Source organism: Pezoporus wallicus, unplaced genomic scaffold (assembly GCF_028554395.1).
Source record: "Pezoporus wallicus isolate ANWC-B61680 ecotype Strahan unplaced genomic scaffold, APGP_CSIRO_Pwel_v1 contig_3817, whole genome shotgun sequence".
NCBI lineage: Eukaryota > Metazoa > Chordata > Aves > Psittaciformes > Psittacidae > Pezoporus > Pezoporus wallicus.
Window position 1 is genome coordinate 10,641,720 of NW_026635157.1, and position 26,498 is coordinate 10,668,217.

General features: G+C 38.2%; 1 protein-coding gene across 7 annotated transcripts in view; it reads left to right on the top strand.

Annotated features, from left to right (window-relative positions):
- ARHGAP18 (Rho GTPase activating protein 18) overlaps positions 1-25,062 on the top strand; it is a 94,416-nt gene extending 69,354 nt beyond the window's left edge. For 4 of the 7 annotated variants that reach the window (XM_057408853.1, XM_057408834.1, XM_057408872.1 and 1 more), the window contains exons 7-15: positions 1,754-1,845; positions 4,540-4,617; positions 6,947-7,106; positions 9,650-9,732; positions 10,920-11,126; positions 11,940-12,086; positions 18,026-18,150; positions 20,033-20,094; positions 22,684-25,062. In XM_057408853.1, the coding sequence (XP_057264836.1) occupies positions 1,754-1,845; positions 4,540-4,617; positions 6,947-7,106; positions 9,650-9,732; positions 10,920-11,126; positions 11,940-12,086; positions 18,026-18,150; positions 20,033-20,094; positions 22,684-22,775 (1,046 nt within the window). In that variant the 3' untranslated portion in view covers positions 22,776-25,062. Of the gene's footprint in view, positions 1-1,753; positions 1,846-4,539; positions 4,618-6,946; positions 7,107-9,649; positions 9,733-10,919; positions 11,127-11,939; positions 12,087-18,025; positions 18,151-20,032; positions 20,095-20,292; positions 20,790-22,683 lie in introns of those variants that run through there. The other 3 variants (XM_057408844.1, XM_057408862.1, XM_057408882.1) reach the window with 3 other exon arrangements.
- Positions 25,063-26,498: the final 1,436 nt, after the last annotated feature.

The window sequence follows — 26,498 nt, forward strand, 5'->3', positions numbered from 1 at the left end:
CTCAAGCCATAATGCAGTTTTTATGCTGAATGGCATCACGTTAAGTGGAAGATTTGGGCTGTTGCAGAGGATGTCAAGACAGCTGCAATGTGTCCTTTTGCTCTGTAAGCTATTGGAGCATATATATGTATAATCACAGTGCTTTTTTCAAGAAGGTTTTCAGTGCTTTGTTTGTTTTCTGTATTTCTGGTTTCTGCTAAATGCTTTACAAGAACTTGAAATATGTTACCAGTTAATCACAAGGCAGCTTTGGCCAAAACCCTGTTGTTGAGGTTCAGTGAATGTGACAGAGCAATAGCTCACTTTAAATAATTAAAAGCAACAGAGAGGGTTGAGAGATATACAGCAATGAACAGCAGATTCTTCAGAATATGCTGTTTGCTCTGCTGTAGTAGTGCTTGTGCTTTCACCAATATACTTTCTTCTCCTGTATTTTGGGATTTAGTTTTGATTCTTCTTACCAAATTTATTGTTAATTGAATTTCACTCATAGCATTATTATCTGAATGACAGGCAGTCATGAAAAACATTGATGAAAAGCCTTTTTTAAAGTTAAAAATTATGGGCTAGGCTCAGTTTGGTTTTCCAACTTCATCTCAGTAGAAACTTTTATTATTGACAAGATCTTCAAGATGATAAAACTATGGGATATAGATATCAACTGTATGAGTCTCTACATATTTTATAGGTAGACTTTTTATGCTGATAGAGATACAAGAATTCCCTGGTTTGGCACTGAAGCTGTTTCTTTGACATATATCACATTCCCTGAAGGGCTGACACCTTTTTAGCAATTACAGCTGTTCTGTGCTCAATATTGGCATGGCAACATACCAAGCAGGAGTTTTTAGCTGTATGTAGTATTATATGCTGTTTCAGAAAAATTGCACATACAGCAATTGTCAGTAGTTCTGACAGAGAAGCTCTATGTCAGCAAACTTTGGGTTAGTTGTTATCAATACAGTTTTTTCTTAATGATCATCCACTTTTATTCAGCTGGGCCATAAATGCATGGGAGTCCCATTTACTTGAAGACTAAGGCTAGTTTTGCATTAGGGCTAGGTTAACTGAGACTGGATTCCTTTTTTTTTAACTGGCATTGTCTTAGCACTATTGTAAAGGATATTTTTAAACCAAAATACTGTACTTTTGCTTCTATTAAAGAAAGAAAATTCAAAAGCAAAACACCTTTTGGTGAGATGGTGATCTTGCTATTCTGCAGGTATTGTATAATGCAAAAGCACAGGGTTTGTCAAGCTCTTCTTTCAAAACTCTCATAGAGAGAAGCATTCATAGTAGCTGTCTGTTATAATTACATCTGTCTCATTTCAGTAGCCAAATTTTTTGATGTTTTACTCATGCCATTTGCATCTTAACTATAATAACTTGCATTGAATGATGAAGATCTTCACTGTAGGGTCATCATCACATCCATTCTGCATATAAGAACCATGCAGGTGGTTCATTTATGCAGTTTGCTTCACTGTGCTGCAGAATATGTGGATAACAATTTGAAGTCAAAACAGAAGACTCCTGATTTATGTTTGAAGGAAGAGATGAATGAATCCTTTTAACCAGAAAGCTTTGTATGTTAACTTCATTGACGAAGACATTCAAACACTTTGAACAGAAGGCCAATAGCTCTGAATGTATTGAATAGATCTGTTGCTTCAAAAATGTGGGTTTATGCCATTACCACATGTACTGGAACAGATGTGGATAATATCTCTGTTTCTTTTGCATTATTCTTCAGAGTGTGGCTTGTTTGGTGTCCCACTGTCAGTTTTACTGGAACAGGATCAGAAGAAGGTACCAGGAACCAAGATCCCACTGATTTTTCAAAAGGTGAATAGGCATGAACAAGTCAACTTGTTACATGCTGCAAATGACAAATTACATTTTGTCCTGGATTTATTTGCTGCTTGTAGCACAGTTTTCAGTATATGACTAATCAATCAAAGTTATTGTAACTTTTATTTGCAGCTTTACTTATTAATTCAGTAAATGCAATACTTTGCTTTGTACCAGACATATTTTGAGTTAAAGGAATAAAATTTGTTTTTTGTTACAACTGGTCTCCATGATTTAGGCAAGTTTACTAAGCCTGTGAAACTTGACAATCTGTGTAAGAACCTACTGCAGCCAAATTCCATTTCGTAAAGGTGGTGTAACTTCCATCATGAGTTGGACTGTCCTTTATTTTTTTTTCAGAACAAATACTTGAAATTCCATAGAAGTTCTCAGTCCCTGTCCCACAGGCTGATCCTACCTTTCTAGGAAGTGAGCTGGGCCACAGGGCAGGTGGCTAGGAGTTGAGAATCTGCCTGGATAACTGCCTGTGTTGGTGGCAGCGGCCCTCTTCAAGTTGCTTTAGTACACAGGGGGATGCTTTGGCCTGTATGATGCCATGGTAATGGGGAAAGGAATGGGAAGGATGATGGAGACTGTGAATTTACTGCCCATACATAGCAAATCTCACTGCATGAGAAGGGAGAGAACACACTGTGTGGACCTGGCGTAACACTGATGGAAACTCAGTGCTATGTCATCACCATTTCAGTAGGCTTGTGGACCTGCTTGTGAAGTTATTTTTTGAGAAACAGAAAATTCAAAGCAGTTTTGCATCACTCTCTTAAAACTATTGCTGTGTCATTCATGCCAGAAATTACTTCCTCAGGATCCTAAAAATATATTTCTGGGAAAGATGCTATCTAGAAAAAAAGAAATCAGATGACAAAAAGTGATTGATCACTGTGCTATCCTACTCACATTGTAAGCATAGTTCTTCAGGAAGAAAATTCTACATAAACGTTTCTAGCTTAGAGATGCGTTTTGTTTTGCAAGGTGCAGACATCACTTGGAATACAGTTTTTCTTTAAATGAGAATATGAAAATAAAGTTTTCCATTTCTTCTGCCTATTCTCTACAGCGTGTACTTTCCAAGAATAGGAGATTTATATAAATTGGAAGAAGGAACATTTTTGTGCATGCTGCTTTTTAAATGTACTTTGGTTATCACTGAAATGAAACAAGCCAAGGTAATAGGAAGGTTGCTTAATTAAAAAAAAAAAATCTTTTCATGAAAAATACACCTAGTTTTTATTTCATTGAGGAATTGCAGTTAAAAATAACAACCTAATTTTAGTCTGGGGGTTTTCCGACTGGAAAATCTCAGGGTAACACCAATCCATGTGTCTCCACCAGAAGTTTCTGCTGATAATAATTCAGGTCTCTCGCCTGCTAATGAAGCCATGCAAAACAGCCCTGATAGAGATGAAGGGGGGATTTCCTGTAGGCAGGAGGCTGTTGGTGGCCAGTGGCCACCTCTTAACTGCCTGCCAAGGGAGCACTTGTGAGTGTGTGAGAAGGAGTTGTGGCCACCAGTGCTGCCATCAGACCTAAGGTCCTTTCCAACCCTGACTATTATATGATTCTGTGGTGGCAAATCTCATAACATGCCCACAGTGACTTCGTGTGTGATGCATAAAACTGGCAGCTGCTGCTCTGGTGTAAGCCAGCTACAGTGAGAGTTGGATGCAGCCAGTTAGTGCCTTTTATCTATTTATTTACTTATTAACCAAGGAAAATATACCACGGTGACACCTTTAATGCTGTTTTATAACTTTGTGGTTTTTGTTTTGTTATTTTTTTTTATGTCTGAATGTCTTTATAGCATTTATCAGTTACATAAATATTGTAGTTGGTAAACCCCCTTTAATTTCTGTTACTGGAGAAAACACAACTATGTTGCATAATTCTTCTTACTCAGGAGCTGTCACAGGTAGGTATGAAACAAAGGCACTGCCCTAGCTAAACACTTGGAGAACCATTTGTGCTAAAATGATGTAATCAGCTTGTGATGTTTACAAATGTAATTTGAATATTCTTTGATCCATCCTTCAGTGAATACTTCTAGGTGTATCTTTTAGAGACACAGAATTGGTAATACATGTTTTAAGTACTTCTATAGAATTTCTACTAATTTATCTAAGCCATGAGTAGGACTGCAGACTGTTGGGTTTGTTAGGAGAATGCCAATATTTGCAAAACTGAGGCTTTTTCTAAGCCTGAAAATATTTACTCTGTTAAAGTTGTGAAGAAGAGTATATGTGAGGAAGTTAGTATCACTAACTTTATCTTAATTATTTTGATTCTGAGATATTTCAACAAGAGTACTAGTTAGGATTTAGTTTTGATACCACAGTAATTTTGGAAAAAAAAACAAAACAAAACACCCTGCTTCAGTCTTTGGAAGAGACTTTAAGGAGGCCTAAAAATACAGTTTTCTCTTTTAATAAAATAGACAAACTCTTTTAACAGTGTTCATAAAACAGGTAAGAGCCGTATTAAAGATTTTGTTGTGCAACATCTGTAATCCATATGTGTGTTTGTCCGCTTGTTACATGTGTCTGCACAGATGCATGTGTACACATATGCACACCCACAGATACATGCATAAAAGCTCCAATATATCAGAACTATCTACCAGTAATTTTTAATTGGCATCTTCATTCATGTAATTTGGTTTGTGTTTGGCAGTTGATTGCCCAGATAGAAGAGGCAACTCTGGAAACAGAAGGACTTCTTAGAATACCAGGAGTTGCAACAAGAATAAAGGTAAGACATTGCACAGATTCTTAACATCTCCCGAAACTTACCTGTGTTCGCTGGTTTAATTTTGTCATACAGATCTATTTTAACATTGGGTTGTTATGAAAATCTTGAAAAACAGAAAGCAAAATCTCTTTACAAAGAAAATTGTGTTATATTAGCCAGAAAGCTGATGGTTTCATCCAGTGTAGCTCTGGGGACAAGACTAGAGCTCAACTTTGAAGGTGAGTCAAGGCAATGTTTCAAATTCAGTTGTGCCAAAATCCCATTAATTCTCGGCTTGAGCTTTCCAGCCTTTTGCTTTTTCCCTGATCAAGCTTAATCATCTGAACAGTTAATGCAGTCTTTTTACGCCAGGAGGAAGCTTTTTTCCTGGCATTTGAGCCTATTTTAATAGGTAGACTTAACCTATGTTACAGGGCAAGGCAGCCAGCATGTACTAAGAACCTCTCACATTTATTTTTATGAACAGCAATATCACAACTCACTAAGCGCAATCTTGTTAGGCACATCCGTGCACACCACCACTTTGCAGAGTGCCAATTACATGCAGTCTTCCCCAGTATTTGCCTTAATTCAGGAAACTAAATACACGGCATGATTCACGCCAAGAGTCAATGTGTTAAAAAGATGGTCTGAGCTGGCCTTAAATTCTAAACGGAAAAGACCATTTAAGTAGATTCAGCTGTCCAGAGATGTCTGCCAGTCTCTGTCATGTAGAACTTGGTCCAGCAGCTGGTTCATTGGAAACAACTGAACAGAAGGGAATATTATGGAAATTGGCTTTGTTTACCAGTAACTACGAGATTTATTTTTTTTTTACAATTTTCCTCCGTTCTTTATTTTCCACTTTTCATCAGTTCTGCAAACTGGAATGATTTCAGAGGGATTTTGTTTATTTGCTTATTCTTTGATTTTTATCAGTGATTTCCAAGGCAGGGGATCATTTGCTATTTGATTTTCATTATTTTTTTACCTCTTTATTTGCAGATGCTTCTTTGAATTAAGCAATTGTTTTGTTAGCAAAGATGTTAAGTTCCCTAACTTATTCAAATAGAAAATTTTATAGAAAAGCAAAGAATTTAACATACTAAAGGATTAATGCTTTTTCTTAATTTTCTTAATTTTTTCTCCTATAGAATAATGAAATGTTTTCCTCATTTCCTCATTAGTTTTATAGAAAGGCACAGATAATCTCAAGGAAAATATTTTGCTGTCTTATTCTATAGATTTTAGAGTTATTACTAAAATAAAGCATTGCATATACCCCTTAATTAAGTACCTTTACTTTAAAATCTAAGCATTGGTGCATTAGGATGCATAGTTGACATTTCTGCCCTTGCCTCTCAGATATAACAATTAATTTTATCTAGATATCTAATACTGCATTTGCCACAGTGATTTGGTCTGAATGTGGACAGTGCCTCTGTCCTCCTTTTCTGCCTTGAAGAGCTGAGACAAGTGAGGGACTTGTGAGAGGTGTCTCAGGGCCATTGGCCCTGTACTCAGGCCACTTCCTACTCTGCTAGACTGGGAGTGGATGTAAGGCTGGTACTGATGCTTAATGAGAGTCTAAGGGGGACTCAGTCTTTGCAGTGTGTTCCCATTTATACGGCTCTGCAGCCCAGTAATAGTCCTGCTGTGGGAGCAGGGCAGGTACAGGGTAATGTCTACTATAAACAGTATCACGCCCTTTGCCAACCTCAGAGTTACGAGGTATCACTGAGACTTTGCATGCTGTTTATTCTGTTGCATAACCTCATGTTACGCAGTACAGTCCCCTTCTGCAAAGGGCACGTTTGACATCCACTGCTAGGCAAAGCTGTATGTGCCAAGTGGCATGAAGTGATTCCCTGTAGATGGCCAAACATCCGGCTATCCAGTCACAGAATTTTTCCCTGTGTTTTCCCAATGGCCATATTTGTATATGAAAATAGCCATGCATGCATTACAGCAAGACCATTTGATAGCAGTTTCAGAATTGCTATCTGTATCAGCCACATCTCAATATTTTGGGGGAAGGGAAGTCATAACCTTTATGTGCGTGGGTGTGATATCTGGTTCTTAGAATATATTCCATTTGGCCTTGAGGCAGCACCAAGGGATTTCTTCCTGTAGGATTTGCCAATCTGCTGCCTGTTACTAAGTGTTTGCTTGCAGTGCTTCCAATCCCAAATTTATCTTTTTGTAGCAAAAGATCAGCGGCAGCTGGAGTTAAGTGATATTTCAGATGTTCCTTTTTCCCCTCTTTCGAAGTGTGGAAAGTATTGCTGTGTGTATAATGCATGACTTCCAGCAGCCAAGTGTTATTGGTGCTCTCTGTACTGCCTTTCAGAATCTATGCCAAGAACTGGAAGCAAAATTTTATGAAGGGACTTTCAACTGGGAAAATGTAAAGCAGCATGATGCAGCAAGTCTTTTAAAACTCTTCATCCGTGAACTGCCTCAGCCACTCCTCACTGTAGAATATCTCAAAGCTTTCCAAGATGTACAGAGTGAGTAGTGTCCTTTCTGTCTCAGCTGAGAAGAATTGCAGTGCAGTGAATTGCCTCTTTGCCATAGCAGTATTTTTGCTAATAATAAGTGAAACAGAAACAAAAATTGAATAACAACAATATGGCTTCTGAGAAAAGACTGAGCTTATTGTTGCTAATGTACAAATAACATTTTTCATGTAATATCAAGGTTAATATTTTACATATAAAATGAAAGCACGCAGCCACTTTCTGATGTTTCTGACAGTCTTTAGGAGGTACAGATGGATTATAAAGAAATAGTGTATTGTGGCATCAGGTTATAAACAATATTTGCCTCAAAAGCAAACAGCAAAGGTACAGTAGTTCTGTAGAAAATCTAAAAAATGGTAATTTATACTGTTTAGAGTATTTCATCCACTTATACCAGGAGAAGTTAGAGCAGAATAGTCAGAACTGCTGATCATCCCTGGTCCCTTGAGATCAGCAAGTGCCTGTGAAAATGTCCTCCTTGCCAACTTGTCACCAAGGCAGCAAACATATCAGCTGTAACTGAAAGTGGGCAGCTTTGTGATAATGAATCAGGAGTGAGAACCCACAAACATAAACTCCCCAGTCAACACAGGAGCACAAGTTTCAGAAAAATCTGTTCCCCTTGTTTGCAGGCAGAGCAATGGCTCTTTTCTAATGGACACTTTCAGGGTATTCCCATGGGTGGGCAGATAGATGAATATTCTTAAAAATGGGGGGGCTGCGTCAGTCTCTGGATTGTGAGCTGCCTTTCAGGCCACTAAGTGTGTGGGAGCTGGTGCTTAAGCCTGCTCCATCGTATTGTTGATTTTGCAGTACTGAAAAGGAAGTTAAAGCTAGCCGAAGTGCTTTCAAATGATGCTGGCAGCAAACAACTCCTCAAGGTTGTTCCACTTCCATGATACTGATTGGAGCCAGGAGGGTTTCTTGCCTCTCGAGCTTTCTGAAGGCTTATGTGGTTTTACTTACTCAGAAAATACTCAGGTGCCAGGATCCAAAACACTTTCTACATTGAGCTAAAGGATTTAATGCAAACCAAATACAGCACTTTATAGCCTCCCATTGTATAAATTGTCTGCCCGTCTTGGTGGTTACATGTAATAAGATCAGGTGGTAGAGAAAAAGGGCCATCTTTCTGACATTAATCAGTGTTTTTCATGATATTCCAGTAGTGTGGTTAGAATTTAATACTTAAACAACAAAATTTAAACAATTTTATTTAAGTAATTCAAACAACTAAAATTCAACTGTTATTTAGGTGAACAGACAGAAAACCTTGATTTATGTAACAGCTTTTAATTGTTTTGCAATTCCATTTTTGCTTACCTTCCTAGGGAAAGGTTGGCTCTCACTGCTTTTTGAGCATTGTGATCTGGTGTTTTGGAACTAAATTTAAGCCTTATTTTTAATGTATGTCTTTCTAGGGCAGATATAAGCACTCTGTTATCACTACTTGCATGTTTTAAATGGCAATGTAATTTGTTGGTTATTTATTCAGATCCTTAATTTTTATTATTGTAGAAAGTAATCAGCAAGATGGTTGGTTTGGTGGGCGTTTTTTTTTTTTAATCGATGAACTTTTTTTTTGGTGGTATCTCCCAAACTGATTTGGATGAAATGCATTTGAAAAAGCAGTTCAGTTAGAATTCCAGCAGGATGCACAGGAACAGCCCTGCTGAATTTTGAAATAGTGTGGTAAGACTATGTCAAGTGCAAGTACTTCTATCTTCACTTGTTTTATGTGTGGCATGATTCATTAGGAATCTGCTTGAGACTTGCCAGAGCGTGTCCTCTAAAGCATGACAGGAGGAAGTTTTCACAAGTGACAAACGTGAGAAAGCTGGGACTTTCTGCTGATCAGCACTGAGAGAATGTAGGAGCTTTTCTAGGAAGTGGAGGAATGTAGCGATGTGCCCATCCTGTATCTTGGGTGAATGGCATACCACTGCGCAACTGGGTAAAAGGCGGAACCAACATCACTTTAATTATAGCTCGCTACATTTGGTACAGCACTCACTGCTCTAGATATGTGTTAAGCTTGTCTGTTCTTGGCTTTATCCCCACTGGTTTGCCATTGCAGCTGCTTGCTGCTTATGTTGCTGGAGACCTGCCTTACTTACCAAGACGTGGTATTCGTTCTGTGTGGGTGACTTGGGAGACCATGCAACTGTTAAGCGGATCAGAGAAACTGTGAAAGCAGTTTTGAATATACTCTTTCATATGTTAGGGCACAGGCTCAGAAAGGGAGGAACTGTTAGCTGACTCTTTCTTCTCATAAGATTGCAAAACAAAGAATCACAAGGCATCTAGAAAATATTGCCAGAAGTCTGCTGAGTCATACAGCAACTGAATCCTTAAAGAACATTTGGAAATGAATATCAGAAAACAAGGATCTGCCAGTCTGTTGTCACACTGTGACAATTAGCCGTTTGTATGCATTCAGCATTTTGCAAGAGGTTCCCCTTAGAAATCATGCTTCTTGAAGAGGACAGCTGACACTTTAAAATAGTGAGGTTCATGTGCTTCACTTGCAGAACTTCCAACGAAGAAACAGCAACTGCAAGCTCTGAATCTTTTGGTTCTCCTTCTACCTGAAGCAAACAGAGACACTCTGAAGGTTAGATTTGCTAATACTATTTTTCTGCACAAATATTTTGTCTGTTTCTGTGAATCCACTGAGTGCTGTTGTCTCTTCACATTCTTTTTTTCCAGTTTTCCAGTTCAAAGTCAATGCTGAAACTAGTGACCCCCTCAGGACCCTAATTCCTCCCTAATGACTTTTCAGAATGTGGCTTGAAATTCTTCCAGGAGATTGCAATAATAATCTCCCTAATCTCCCAATGAGCAACCTTTTTCTCTTACAAGTTCTGTTCCTTTTTTTTTTTCAGCAGCAGTCATTATTTCCACTGCAAAAATAAAAACAATGTTAGAATACTGTGGATGAGAGTTTGCTGTTATGAAATGGGTTTAGCTCTTAATTCTTATTCCCTGCTTTTCTGTGTTGGTTGTTTCTCTTCTTAATAAGCTAGAAATTTACACCTCCTGTTGGTATTTGCAGCACATTACACGGAGTCTTCCAATTTGGGCTTGTCCTTTTGCAGCAAAGCTATTCATCTTTTTTAGAACATGCTTACTACTGAAATCGCTACAATCAAAAATGAATTTGCAGAATTTGTGTAGGATGCAGAACAACATCTATTACAAGCAAAAAATCCTATTAAGACTTATTTTTCAAACACAACTTTGATGTATTTACTGTGTGGAAGCAGTCAGGACAGCTCCTAAATTGAGTTACAAATATCAGGAGCTGAATTAATTGAAGACTGTCAGTTTCTAACTGGCTACCTGTCATTCACAATGCAGTGGTTTATTCATGAATTGCCTACCTTACAGAACTAGCTACTCCATGCTTCCATAATCATGACAACTGGCAGTACTGTGTTCACTTTCAACTGAAGAAAAGCCAACAGTAATGTTTTCACAAGCATCTGTGGGATGCTACTTATGCACCTACATAACAGAGATATTGAAAAAAAATCTTACTGTGCAGGGCTTTGAAGTCATTTGTGTGTTTCTGAAAATGTTATCCGCAAAAATAACAAGAATGATGTACTTTGTTACTTAAAGGAAATAAAACTTGCATTACAGTCCTCTGAACAAACATATCCGCACTTCCTATTATTGACTGCTTCTAATGTGTTTTTACAAGGAATGAAGAGTTTTTTCCAAAAGTATGTAACATCATGTTTCACTTGTAACTTTTTCATGTGCAGAGTTGAGCTGTAAGTTCTGTTGTTCTTTCAGGTACTGCTTGAATTCCTCCAAAGGGTAATTGATCATCGAGAGAAAAATAAAATGACGTTAAAGAATGTTGCGATGGTGATGGCCCCAAACCTTTTCACGTTTCATGGGTTTAGCTCAAAGACTATTGAACAAAGCGAGTTTGTTATGGCAGCCGGAACAGCAAATGTCATGCGCTTTATGATTCAATATCAAAAACTTCTCTGGACAGTAAGTTTATTAGTAATGGGTGGGGGTCAGGGAAATAATACATTTTACAAACAAAGCATCTGAACAAAGAAGTAATGTGAACTTATTTCCATGATTTAGAGACATATCAGTCCCATCCAGCTGAGTTCTTGCTTATAGGTAGCTTTTCTGGAGTGGAACAGAATCATTACATCTTATGGTCGAGTTAAGCTCTGATGTTCTGAGTTTTAATATTGTATGTACCGTATGTGAACTCAAAAATAAGTCCTTGGGGGATCTTTGTATTTGGCCTATCAGTATACATTGTTATGAGGAATTTATTCTTTTCTGCTTAGAGTTATTAACAGGAAACAGTGTTTAGTCCATTTCCCTTTTGGGCCAAACTTCGTATTACATAAAACATGTTTTGATAAATCATGAAGTTGTGTCATGGTCTCAAACAAAGCTCTAGCTTAGATAGATTGGAGAAGTTCAGGCTTTGTTGCCCATCAACAACTTTAAACAATTTTGACCTTTGCTGCATGTGAGGAAAAATTATTATCACCATTGTATGGACGAAGTGTTTAGGGAATTTCTTTGGCTGAGGAAGGTAAAAACAATGCATGATTGCACCTCTCTTCCCCTGAGAGCGTACTGCATGGAATATAGCACCACAAATAGAGTGGGTTTTAAATTGTTTCACAGCTTTATATTACCTGAATCTTTAATTATGACTGGAAAGAAATACTATTTTTTTTCAAGTTCTACCTGACTGTCAGTTTACAAAATTTGGATACATTAGTTACTTAAGGCACTTACATAGATATTCATACTTAACTATCTATGTACATCTAGATACCTAAGTTTATTGTTAACCAAGTGAGAAAACAAAACACTGAAAGCCAGAAGAAGGAGAAAAAGGACAAAGCTATGAAGAAGCTTCTGAAAAAGATGGCATATGACCGGGAAAAGCATGAGAAACAGGAAAAGACCCCTAATGATGTAAGGAAACATACATTTCAAATACTTTATTAGTAAGACTATAATTTCTAGTGAAAAAGTGAACATAGCAGAGGGGATATCTACATTTATTTAACTGAAAATTTCAATAGATGGCAGGTTAATATGGGTTTCATAGTTTATTGGTTACCAGTGTGACACATTTAGAGGGTTGGGCTGTTTGCTTGATTTCCCAGATTTTTCAAAATATTTCTAATCTGAAAAATTATATCCCACAGGTTGTGTATTGATTTGGGTGTTTGAAACTAAAGTACATTAGGTCTGTATGTGTAGAGGGAGGAAGTGCTGTGACAACACTCAGTATTACTGTACCCACGTTTAGATGCATTTCAGCCCAGTGAAAGTCACAGCAGACCATGTGCTTACTTAAAAATAAATATCTAGATTTCATTATTTGATATTTAATAGTGTTTGGAAACAAAGCTAGCATTTAATCCTTTGTCTTCCTACAGGAGTTCCAAAATCACTGAACCTTCCGCCTCACTGAATCTTTCAACTATTCTTTGTAAAGTGGAGCATGCTAGAACATGCAAACCTACCCACCCAAGAAACCACAGAAAAATTAAAAAATATAAAAAACTTGATAAACTGTTTCTTTTGCAACTATTGTCCAAGTGTCAACTCCCAGCTTACCCCTGAGTACATACGCTACAGTTCAGTATAGTATATACTCAGGTATATATGCCCCACTAGGTAACTGACCCACTGATGGGTTCTGCCAGACCCATCAGTGATGTCAAGGCATGCCTTTCAGCATAACACTCTCACACATTTTTTTATGATGAAAAACCCCATAAATCCTGTGGCATGAGTGTTAATTTTTCCCATACTTTAGAAATATTTTAATGGAACTGTTCCTACTGACATAAAACGTATCAAAAATATATCTTGTGTACTTTCAAATTGTTTATTATTTACGATTTCGATGAACTTAGGATTTACAATTTTTTTTGGCTCTCATTACCCTATTCAGTATGGAATCTTGATTATAATGCATTTGAAATACATGATTCCAAAGCTATTTTAATACATGAACAGGTAACACCAAACATGCGCGTCCTAGTAACCTAATGAATACTTATCAGATTTAGCTGGTATTGAAAATACCTTGTGGGCTTGAAGTCAAGAGTGAATATTCTGATGAATTAGAGACATCTTGTGGTAGCTTGTAAAAATGCGTTGATCTGTATGGTCTGCGTTTTTCTTACCAAGTATGTGTATGGCAAACTGTTACAAAAAAAGGATTCTTATATTCTAATAAAGACTTTTTTAGAGCTATTAAGTGAAAAACAGAATATGGCAAATGAATAGGCTGTAATGTCCCTCAAATCTTTCTGGTTTGATTTTGCAAGCATGCCTTTTTTATTTTTTGAATGTGCAGATAGCTGGATCCTTTGGACAGCTGCATCCAGTATCTGTTGGAGACTTGTATTTCAGTGTTCCTACCTCATTTTGTGTGCAATATTTGACACATCTCTTAATGTCCAAAATTAATTAATTTCTCAGGCATCACTTTGCCTTAGTTTCATACCTATTTATATGAAGGAGTCTGTACACAGAATGAGGACTTACAATTTAAAAAATAAAGCTAATTAAACACTGACATTTGTTTTACACTAATAATTATTTGAATATAATTCAGCTGAGTTACGATGAGATGAGGCTTAATGCTGCCATCCGCTGTTCGACATAGAAATAACAGGAAATAAGCTGAAATGGGCAACTGCTGTTGAATATCCGGTTTTTGGATTTATTTTTTATAGTTCAGTTCCTTTGGTCTTTTAGAGTAAAATATGCCTGTTTGATCCACTAGGGAGCTAGGGCTGAAGTCTCATGTAATACATTCTTACTCAAATGTAAATGTAAAGTTACTATTCAGTGATTTTCTTTAATCTGTGGGGGTTTTCTTCAAAATTAAATGCTACAATTTTTATTTGAAGCATTCAGTAATTTGGGTGCCAGAGAGTATATTACTCTTAAAATCATATTAACAAATGGCTTCATTGTGAATGACAACTTTGTAAATTTTTCCAAGTCAGAAATTGTTTCATTCTTTAAGGAATTTTTTATTATTATTATTATTTTCCAAATTTTCAATTTATATTATCTTAATTTGAAATTGAGATGGTTTTCCTGTGGAGTTTCTGCATTTCACTATTAGACGGCAAGTGAGGTACCCAAACTTATGATGAATCCCCACTCCAATGAAAACTGTTTGAAACTTCTGAGAACTAATTATCATGTCTGCAACTGAATAAAAAAAAAATGAATGAAAGTTGCTGTTTTCTACCACATGCTGTGGCATTCCATGAGTTTAAACATAGGTGGACAGAGCTTGAGTCACTTCCATGCTCTCTAGAAATACCCCAGTATCTGTATTGTTAATGCAGTCAGCTCGTGAGGATAAAATTTCATTTTATCTCTGATGAGGCCTCTCTATCAATCACATTTCCCTGTTTAAGATAGAAGTTAAATAGCATTTACAGCAGGCTTTGGCCAAGATCTCTGAACAAGAGAGTGCTTAATGTTAGAGGGCTTATGAGGGTTAATTGTTTTTCAGGATACCTATGTGTACCTATGGCCTCAAGACAGTGTCAGGGATTAAGTCATTATGTTGCTTTGGGGGTGCATAATGCTCTAGCCAGGCAAAGAAAGGTGCCCTCAGGACTGGAAATTTAACTACTAGCATTCAGCAGATATATACCATCTGTCATTGTATTCCTCTGTATATTGCTAGTGTTCCAATACAAGGAGCAGTCATGTTAGCAGCACAACACAATGCTACTGGGCTTATCTAACACAGGTTAGAATAACCGTTGTATCCTGTAGTCATTCTGTTTGCATAACCTGTTTGAATTTTCAGCAAGAGTCAGTAACATTATACTGTGAATTTGTTATGTACTGCAGTGCCAGATTATTTACTAAAAAAATTGCTGTATGCTAAGTAATTTCTCTTTATATAGGTCTTTGTCCCAGACTCAGTGCAACACTTTGTAGTTCAAAGTGAACAGCTGTATCGCATTTCTTTCAGACTTTGTCTCCCATGTAGCAAGATCCTTTTGAATCCCTGTTTTGTTTTCCATACTGCTTGTGCCCCACAACAGCGTTCTACATTTAATAAGTATATATTATATTCTGTCCTCTGAGCTGTTAGTGAAAATACTGCATAGTCACTTCATTCCTCTTTTAATCTAGCCAGATGAATATTTGTGTCATGCAAAATGAAACAGGAGAATCTGAAAGAAACCTACCCCAGATTCTATAGCCAAGCAGCTGCATTGGGGTTTTTTGTGCTTAATTTAGATTCAAGTCGCTTTGAAAGAAGATGACTGCCCCACAGGCGATGCTGTGACTGCTACAGACTAAATGCTGTAGACCAGTGTATTTTCTGTGAAATAAGGATGTATCTCTCTTCAGGTTTTTAAAGTGTGCAAGTACCTAAGTCAGCCAGAGGTTTTGGTGTTGTAAACCTGAGACAGCCTGTGACGCAGGAGAGGGGACTCACAGATTAAATAGTATAGGTGACCCGTCCTTCAGCATGTTGTCAGTTACCTTATAGGTACTTGGCTTATATGTTGTGACGTGGTATTTTGGGTATTTTGAATTGTGCTGTGGAGAGAACAGGTCCTTCTGGACTCTGCCCTTAGATGTTTTATAGCCATGTTTTCTTTCCTACCAACTTGCATAGTGAATGGGCTAGGTGATGCTCAGTATCTGTTCTGTCTATAGTTCAGCACTGTGAACATATAGAGTTCTTCTGAGCATGAGTTCTTCTGTAAATGCAGGTGGTGAAAGTGGCAAAATGCATTCATTAGCTGAGCTAATAATGATACTGTCTGAATATACAAAGTAATTATTCTTTTTCGTCTGTGACCATAATGTTACAGTTCTGTGGACATTTCTTGTTTTTTCTCTCATCTACTCAAAGCAGGCAGGTTTTTACATAATTTATCACATGCATGTGTATAAGAAAAAAAGAAACTCAACAAGCCTGTTACCCAGCTGAAGGCTGGAAAAACTCTGTTAAAATATTTGAGACAAAACGGTACAGAATTGTATACAAAAATGAAAACCAGTTTAAATTTACCATGCTGAATTTGATGAGAGACCAGTTAGGAATATTTGTAAATAACCATTTCATCCTTAAAAGTTCCCTTTCCTTTTGCAGGATCCCTGCAGCTTGGAAAGAGGTAGAAGATTTTTAAGCAGGAGTTAGCTTCCTAGCAGACAGCTACAGCCACTGTTTCTATAGCTGGAGGTCTTAAAGAACAGATTTGAGAAAAGCAGGGAAAAACGTAGGAAGTTGCTTTTTGAACTTGCTCCATTGCAATCTTACAAATTTTGATTCCTTAATTACTACAAAGAACATTCTCAGTTTGATGAAGGGGGGCTATAGGGATGCTGGGGAGGGACTCTTCATTAGGAACTGTAGTGACAGGACAAGGGGTAACGGGTTCAAACTTAAACAGGGGAAGTTTAGATTGGATATAAGGAAGAAAGTCTTTACTGTTGGGGTGGTGAGGCACTGGAATGGGTTGCCCAAGGAAGTTGTGAATGCTTCATCCCTGGGGGTGTTCAAGGCCAGGTTGGACGAAGCCTTGGTTAGCATGGTTTAGTGTGAGGTGTCCCTGCCCATGGCAGGGGGGGTGGAACTTGATGATCTTAAGGTCCTTTCCAACCCTAACTATTCTATGATTCTTAATGCTTTAGACATAAATAGTTATAATACGTAGTATTTTTAAATCAATATATAGTAAGACTGGATATAGAAGAATTGTTTAGTTAAAATTACTTACCACAGCTCATCACTTGTATAGTAATGAGCCTTTAGCCTTTTCAGGAAGCTGTGCTTCTGATTCTGCTCACATTTATACTTGTTCTATATTCGTTTAACTGATGGTTTCAGAGAAGCTATTCTAGATTCACAGGTGCCCACATTTGTTCATTGATTATGGAAGAAGAAATGTTCAGCCTTACAATTGCAGTAAATAGGCCGAGGAGGGGCAGAGGGGAGAAGAAAATGAACTGTTATAATCAACCTTGACTACTGAGACTCTCATATTTCTTTTCCTATCAGAATGAGTACATTTGGATAAATGGTAGGGTAAGATGAACAGAAAAATTACCTCAGAATTTCCAGGAACAGAAATTAGGATCTTATTCACAAATAAATTATGCCTTTTGTAACTTTTAATGTCACGTACTGCAAGTTGAACAGAAAAACTATCCTTTGGAGCCCTCCTTCTCTGTGACTAATATGATTGATATTCATCATCAAGGACTTTCAGGTTGAAATAAAATATGAATCCATTATGTAGTCAGGCCTGCAGGTTGACTAGATAAATATATTCTGGAGAGTAAAAAATAGAGAGAGAAAGTTGCAGTAGTATCTGTTTTAAAAAGACATGATATTTGAAAAGAGGTATCACTCAAAGTAGACTGACCTGTGAATACTTTGTGATTTCTTTTTTTTTTTTTTTTTTTTTGCATGATATTCAGATTAAATGAAACTGGAAGGGTTTCTTCTGGAAGTTTTAGCGGGGCAGGTGGAGTTGGGGCAAAGGGGGGTTGCCTGGCTTTCATGCCTGCAGCAAGTCTTTTCATATCAATCTCATATGCTTCTTATCATACCAAAGTGTGTTCTTAATACAGCAGTAATTGTTATTCTTAACATCTTTGAAAAAGAATTAAAACACTACCGTTCTTTTATTCTAAAGTTCTCCCTGTAGTTTAAAAAAAGATTTGAAGGCCTGATGTAATCTACTGAATTACTGTGTAGTTATTCTTTCTGCAGTGCAGTGAAGTGTAGTAGATAGTAAAGTACAGAAAAGTGTGCTAAGTTACTTATCATACTGTATTTTGAGATGCTCATCAAAGCCAGCTTCTAGCAGCTTTGTTCCAACACTGTTACTGCTTTGCAGGCTGATGTTCCTCAGGGAGTGATACGGGTGCAAGCACCTCATCTTTCGAAAGTTTCCATGGCAATACAGCTGACAGAAGAACTGAAAGCTGGTGATATAGTAGCCAGGTTTCTCAGCCAGAAAAGGTACAAACACATTTTTGCTTTGTTACCATTTCAGGAGAAGTGTCTTTTCATACATTGCATCAAGAGAAAAGTTTTAAAATAGCTTAAATCCAGGTAAGTTCATGAACATTTGTCCGAATTAGCTATTAAAATACATGCTTGAGGAATTGACTTAATGCTCCTTATGTCATTAAAGCTCACAAAGCCTTCACAAATACACAAATGCCCTTAGTAAAACTTAACTGCTGTTTAATCTGATGGGTCATGAATAGTTTTGTAATTTTCTGGGGACAAGGCAGCAGGAAAGCTACACATAAGTCATACAAATCGATTTAGAAAGGGGGAAGTTTTAGTCAAGTATTTACATCTACTTTTTATGTATATGACCAAAGTAAGAAATCAGATTAGACAAGAAAAAGAAGGTAACATTTGTGCATCATAGATAATTATTCATGCTAAAACAATAATATCGTACACTAGTTGACATTAAGAAGCTGCTTTTTCCTAAATCCTGGTTTTAGGGGTTTATACTTTTGACAGAAAGTTATTTACAGGCTATGCCTTAGCATATATTATTACAGTTAAGCAGTGACAATAATAGAACCCCTTTGTAATACGGGGAATTTATTATTTCACTGTCTGCGTTTTACTTCTTCTAGTTGCAAGAAAACTGAAACCAGCAAGAATGTCATTTCTCCAACCCAACCATAAGGCTTTTTCAGAAATACGAAGTGTTTGAGAATACTTACTTTTGCAACATCAGTGAAGAAAAATCAGAGGGTAAATCATACAATCACAGAATAGTTAGGGTTGGAAAGGATCTTAAGATCATCTAGTTCCAACCCCCCTGCCATGGGCAGGCATACCTCACACTAAACCATCTCACCCAAGGCTCTGTCCAACCTGGCCTTGAACACTGCCAGGGATGGAGCATTCACAGCTTCCTTGGGCAACCCATTCCAGTGCCTCACCACCCTAACATTAAAGAAATTCCTCCTCATATCTAATCTGAATTTCCCCTGTTTAAGTTTTAACCTGTTACCCCTTGTACTATCATGACAATCCCTAGTGAAAAGTCTTCAGCATCCCAGCATCCCTATAGGCTCCTTTCAGATACTGGAAGGCTGCTATGAGGTCTCCACGCAGCCTTCTCTTCTCCAGGATGAACAGCCCCAACTTTCTCAGCCCGTCTTCATACGGGAGGTGCTCTGGTCCCCTGATCATCCTCGTGGCCCTCCTCTGGACTTGTTCCAACAGTTCCATGTCCTTTTTATGTTGAGGACACCAGAACTGCACACAATACTCCAGGTGGGGTCTCACAAGAGAAGAGTAGAGGGGCAGGATCACCTCCTTTGACCTGCTGGTCACACTCTTGATGCAGCCCAGGATACGGCTGGCTTTCTGGGCTGTGTGCGCACACTGCCAGCTAATGTTCAGTTTCTTGTCAACCAAAATACCAGTCTACTTGCTAATAACAATAGAATTATTAATAGAGAGGGCTGCGTGATGGTCAAGGCCAGGTTGGACAGAGCCTTGGGTGACACGGTTTAGTGTCCCCATGGCAGGGGAGTTGGAACTAAATGATCTTAAGGTCCTTTCCAACCCTAACTATTCTATGATTCTATGATTCTATAATTCTTTTCTAAACCTCACAGCTTCTTCATATCTCTTACTTTACCTTTTCAGTAGTGTATTGCTCACTTGCAGGAGTACTTATTTGCATTAGCAAGCAAGGATATTCTTTTTCACTTGCTGTATCAGTAAATGAGTATAAACACAAAAGGTTTATGACAGGTACTACACTTCTGATCTTAATTAGCAAAATTTCTCCCAGACATGTCTAAGTAGCTGATGTGTGAGCTCTTTCAAAATATAGTAATTCATTGTGGTTTGTTCCCAACAGTGGAAATGTCCAAACACTCAAGAAAGAAGAGGTCTTTCTTTATGAAATAGGAGGAAATATTGGTAAGAACGACTTCTGTACAACTTCTTTTGCTAGAATAGGATCCCTTGGTGCATGGTCTATGGGCTTCACTGTGGTTGCATTTTTATTCATGTTCCTAGTTCTCCCTGACAGTAAGTCAGACAGTTAACCTTGGAAAGAAGGAAGCAGAAATGTTGGTGTGATCATCATATTTAGTAGTCTCTTACTATTTCTCCCAGAGAAAGACAGCAACTCTAACAGATGTTCCTGATATGTATGTACAGTAAAGAAGCACAGAAAGGTTGGATAGGAAGGTGCTTGAAGTTCATCTTATTCATCAGTTTGTACTGAGCCATAATAAGAGTGCTTACAGTCCTTCATGCTCTGCAGTTTGAGCGTTGCTTGCAGGTTCCTTTGGGATGAAAAACGCTCAACCAGAAACATGACCTAGTGATAAAATTTTCCAACAGTTAGTCTGTCCTGCTCTGTGTCTTTCAGACCCTCTTGATTAAGGCAAATAGCAGATCAGCAAGGTTAATGCCAAAGGATAATTTTGTACACAGTTCTGAAATTTTCTTAAATAAATGCAAAAGTATTTTTGCATTGGGAATCAGTTTCTAATCACAGTATTTTTCATATGCTTGGAAAAAAAAACTAACTAGAAAATACTGTTGGACTGGGCTTACATTTACTTTTTTTATTAACCGTGACCTATAAAACTTTATTTGAAGTCATAAAATTCTGTGAATACCCAGTACTTCTAAATCTTCTTCTTTGTGCGTGTGTCTAAGCCAAAAAACTTGAAGTAAATAAAAATAAAACTTTCCTATATTCCCAACAAAAGATATGTTTTAGGAGTTTTACCAGGTCCGATGGCAAAAAAAAAAGTTACTAAACTGAATGCCACATTAATGTATTCCATGTTCTCATATCCAGTATGTATCTGTGTTTACTGTACAGTAGTTGTGATCCCAGGTTGTGATCCCCGATGTAAAACTTCTTTGCAGGAGGGGTATATCTTTTTTATTGTACAGACGTGTAATCATTGCATAAAAAAAGGTTTTTGTAACAGAATTCCAGTGAAAATGGAAGAACCTACTGTCACTTTAAACATGTGACAGAAATTGTGTCTTTTAGAGAAAATACCTGGCTAGTTGCATGTTGCTAGTTTGTTTTGCTATGAAATTATATGGGACAGAAAGCTTAGACGTTTCCTCTGAATAGTTTACTTCCAGACAATTTCAACTTTAATCAGCCCTTACAAATGGTCTCAGTTGAGATAGGAGAAAATTCCTGACTTTAACCTGCTCATCAGGTTTAAGTAAACCAGCTTTCCTGATCTTTGCCCTTTCTCTCTGCCCAATGCAACCAACTAAATAGGGAGGTAGCCCAAAAGTGAGAAGACCTGACAGTCTCATGATACACTCATATGCTTATACTTAAGTTCATAATTGTAACATGTGCAATGCTGCAATCCTGTCCCCTAGCAGATGGAGCTGCTGAAGTCTCTAGACATTTTTTGAGTACTCAGTATAGGGCTTCAGGGCACTGAATGGGACTTCTGTCATTGCTTCATGTCTGGGACTGGATAGGGACATGGCAAACCACTGTCCCTGTGCTCTCACTGCCTGAACATGCAGTTCAGGCATGTGAGGAGGAGAGGGCCTGATTCAGCAGTGTGGGTACAGGTCATGTAGGTTGGGGCAAAATTCCTGGAAGTAATACAGCCTGCCCTCTGGCAAGGAGAGCAGATGGAGAGGGAGAAGATGGAGACTGAGCCTGGTTGAGCATAGAGTCTTGCCTTCTTTCCTGCTCTGTGTAAGGAATCCAAAGAGCTGTCAGACAAACTTAGCTGCAGCATCACACCTCTGCTTGTCTCCTGCTTCAGGAGCACATGCGCTGGAAACATCTGTCTATCATGCAAACCATCTACCTCAACCATTTGCATGGTGGAGTTGGAGAAGAGCTGTGATGTACAGCTGCAAATGCATGAGGTAATGCTTTGCCTGGAGGAGAATCGGAGGAGTACACAGATCTTGATGCATCAGTGTATGCTATTTTTATCATAGCTACCAGAAATAAATTAATTGCTTGTAATGTGCCAAGAACACTAAACTACTTTTCTCTCTTAAAACAGTAACCATTACAAGTGCTATGCAGAACTGCTGACTAAGAGGGGCCAGATAGGGAGTAATACCTTCTTAGCAGGAGGACAAACCTTGCTCAAACTTTCTATTTAAGAAGAGGAAAATAACCTGAAATTTTAGTTGACTTCTATGCAACCATGCAACTAGTGTTTGGATTTAACCACAAAATGGCCAGAGCATTGTTCCTTTTTTCCTAAACCTTTGCAGAGGGGAGCTCCCATGTGCACGGTCTGTGTGAAGAGTCTGACCTAAAACGTGCCACAGAGGTGGCAGAGCCCCTTCCTTCCTCCTCTGTCCCCCTTTCCTCTCCAAGTCAGATAAGGAAGAGTAAGAGCATTTCTGGGTTTTAGCTGCATTGACGTTTGTTTGATACCATATGGAGGGCTTGGAAACCTAAGTGGAATAGAACAGTGACAGGAAGTTTGAAGGTTTTTTCCTTTCTTTTTCATTACTGTTGTAACCACATGACTCTTCCGTTTCTAGGAGAACGCTGCCTTGATGATGACACCTACATGAAGGACCTATACCAGCTCAATCCAAATGCTGAGTGGGTTATAAAACCTAAGCAGAGCTAAGCTGGCAATTAATGGTAAAAGAACAACCTGTGGACTTACTTTGTAAGGCTGAATGTTTCAAAGGGATAGTGTGTCCTTTCAGCATTCAACTATCCTGTGGAAAAGAAAAAAGCGACAGAAACCCAACAGTGATTACCAATAAATTTTCAGTTTTACTTGCAGAAAAAATTTTGGAGATAGCAGTTTCCCCACTCATGTTTGAAATTAGAGTAAGTACCTTAAATATTTTAATGGCACTCATCTACCTCCCATCTGGTAGGTCTTGTATCAGAAGAATTAATTTTTCAAACAGATGTTTAACCTCTTTATATTAGAGATCTACAATCTTTTTGTGTAGAATTGTGTGTTCATATAGGTTTTTACAGTGCTAATGCACTAGAGAACCAAATCCTGCTCAGCACTTCTGAATGGTACAGTATTAAAAATACCTAAACTCAGTCATATGAATTTCCCAAGTAAGTGTGAAATTCACAGGAAAAAACTGCAATGCATTATATTTTGTCTTTGGAAGTCCTAATTTTGTTCATTCTCTAGGTAAAGTTTGATGAAAACTGTTTCAAAACAACTGTGAAAATGCTTTCTATGCAGCTTTTTTGCTAGATCTTTTGAATTATTATTTTTTTAATTCTTATTCCAGTTGATTGTATTCTTGAGGTTTTTTTTTAAAGGACCATGTGACAAGGTGAGTCATTTTTAAAGCTCACCACTCTTGGCAGTGTCTTTTCTGGAATATTGTCATGTGTTAGAAAGATGTTGAGGTTTTCCAGCAATGATATGCAGCTATGCTGTATACACTGGTTTCAGGTTTTTTGGACATCTGATTGATTGCATTTTGTGACCTGCCAAAACCTGCCAATTACTAGCACAACAGAAACTTTCAGGAAGAATAAAATAACTGTGGAGGGAAACTGTAGTCTGAATTTCATAGGTAGCAAACCACCAAACCTTTCACTCAAAATCTAGTAAAGGTCTACTGTGTAATCAAGTAAAGGTCTACTATGGAGTTCACATAAGGCTTTTTGGATGTTATCTACCGTCAGCTTCATGTCTCATCTATCCTGGATGCGGCTAGAAATCAAGTTCTGATTTGTCTGATGCTGATAGATGCTCTCTAAACCTCTTAAAAAGTGAGTAATCCAACGGCAAACTATTGCAAATCCTTCTCTTTGCAGAGGAGGGCTGAAAGCTCCCCATGGAATTCACTGATAATGAATTTGTAGGCTGATGTGGCTTGTTGCAGCACAAAGACCTGTTGACTGTAGCTCCAGAGCCCCAGTCCCACAGCAACCCTGGGTTCAGTAACTTGTGCACTGCTTTACAACTTATTTGTAAACTAACTCAGCTGTGCTTAACTGCTCACAGCTGTGTGCAGACTACCTGAAATAACTACTGTGAAATTGTATCCTTGGAATGAAATATTTTCTTTTAGTGCGCACACAGAATTATATTGACCTCATAGGGAATATTCTACATACAATCAAGGACTGAATTGCTTTTTCTGTTTGTTTGTTTTTAATGTGATCAAAGCTGATTAAAGGAATAAAGGGCCTTTCTGCTGAGCTTTGGACAGGCCCTGACTCTGTTGTTCCCAAAGTAACCACTGGAACTCTCTCTTTTATATATAAGCAGTAAAACAGAACTCTGAAAGGTCATAGAAAAATTAAACATCTACTATTAGTTATCCACAGCGTACGAACAATTTGGGGGGCATAGGTATTTATTGTTTTTTAAAGTCAGAGGCTGTCTTCATACGGAAAAGAAGCGTGTGGTAGGATACTCAAAAGCAGGATGAGTAAAATAGGAAGTTGGTCTAATGGAACTGTATTGCCATCAATGCTCCATCTAGTTGAGTACCCCAATGTGGTGTTAGCACAATATGTCCCACTGTGGGTGAATCCTGTAGTACAAATCACTTCTGTCAGTAGAACAAACCACACTTCCTGTTCTTTACATGTAAGGAGTAGAAAACCAGTACAATATTTAGGAAGATATTTATGAATCTAATGTAATCTAAGTTTTTTTTGTCATGTAATACAAAAATTATGTGTGTTTTCATAATACATTACAGTTCTGTAAAAGATTACTTGTTACTGGAACTCTAGATGTTATTTTAATCAGGAACAAAGTGCAGATGATAGGAAGAGCTGTACAGTTTCAGTATGAAATTACAACCACCCTGTGGCTATGATCTCTTAAATAACTTTGTTTCCGGTTTAGTGCCATTATCTTTTTTAATTTAAAAAGATCTTTTGTAATTAAAAATTAAATGTTGTTTTTTCTGACTTTTCTCATTTGAATTCTTATATTTGTAAGTAAAGCGTGCACAGTTGACACTAAGCGGTGATTATTTTTTAATTTCTCACTTTATGTCTTTGTAGGCATTTTGTAGTTTTGTGTATGAAAAAGACATTGGTAAGTTAGAGTCTTGCGGTATGAATGCCTATTGGAAGTACGGGCTGAAAGTTCAAAACTTTGCTGCAATGACAGCACTCCTTAGCTAAATCCATAACACTGGATATATATGAGAGAACAGCAAAGCCTCTCAGCATTTATTGAAAATACTGGCTCTTAATTCCTCATAATTAAAAACTTAAATTAGGGCACAAGGAGGAAGTCCAAAACACATTCAGGTAAGCTGATAAGGGTCTTTTATAATTAAGGAGACATTGCTGTTTGGGTTCCTTATTTGGGCAATTTGGCAGCAGACCATTTACTGATGACTCAGGAGATACATCCACAGGGTTTTTTTTCCAACCAGCTGAGAGATTAATTGATTTAACTCTTAGTGTGCAATCCCATGCTGCTTTGGCTGCACCAGACGTATCCTTGCTACTCTGCCTGCACTGCAGGACTGGATGGGAGGAAGGAAGTTGCAGGCAGTGGCCCCTTATACCACTACCTGAACGTTGTGGAGCATGTAGGGATGGTTTTGTGCTCAAAAATCATTCTCCAGTATATATCTGGGGGATGGTGAGAGGGTTCACAATGCTTGAGTGGGGTGTAGACACTTTTCTCACATTGCCTGTCTTCTTCAAAGACCAAAGAGTTTGCACTCATTTTCCATAGCCTCCTGTACTTCCCAACCTTGCGTAAAGTGGATGTCCATGGGTGCTAAGAAGAAACTTATCATAGAATCATAGAATAGTTAGGGTTGGAAAGGACCTTAAGATCATCTAGTTCCAACCCCCCTGCCATGGGCAGGGACACCTCACGCTAAACCATGTCACCCAAGGCTCTGTCCAGCCTGGCCTTGAACACTGCCAGGGATGAAGCATTCACAGCTTCCTTGGGCAACCCATTCCAGTGCCTCACCACCCTTACAGTAAGGAATTTCTTCCTTATATCCAATCTAAACTTCCCCTGTTTAAGTTTTAACCCGTTACCCCTTGTCCTGTCACTACAGTCCCTAATGAAGAGTCCCTCTCCAGCATCCCTATAGGCCCCCTTCAGATACTGGAAGGCTGCTATGAGGTCTCCACGCAGCCTTCTCTTCTCCAGGCTGAACAGCCCCGAATTCCTCAGCCTGTCTTCATACGGGAGGTGCTCCAGTCCCCTGATCATCCTCGTGGCCCTCCTCTGGACTTGTTCCAACAGTTCCATGTCCTTTTTATGTTGAGGACACCAGAACTGCACACAATACTCCAGGTGAGGTCTCACAAGAGCAGAGTAGAGGGGCAGGATCACCTCCTTCGACCTGCTGGTCACGCTGCTTTTGATGCAGCC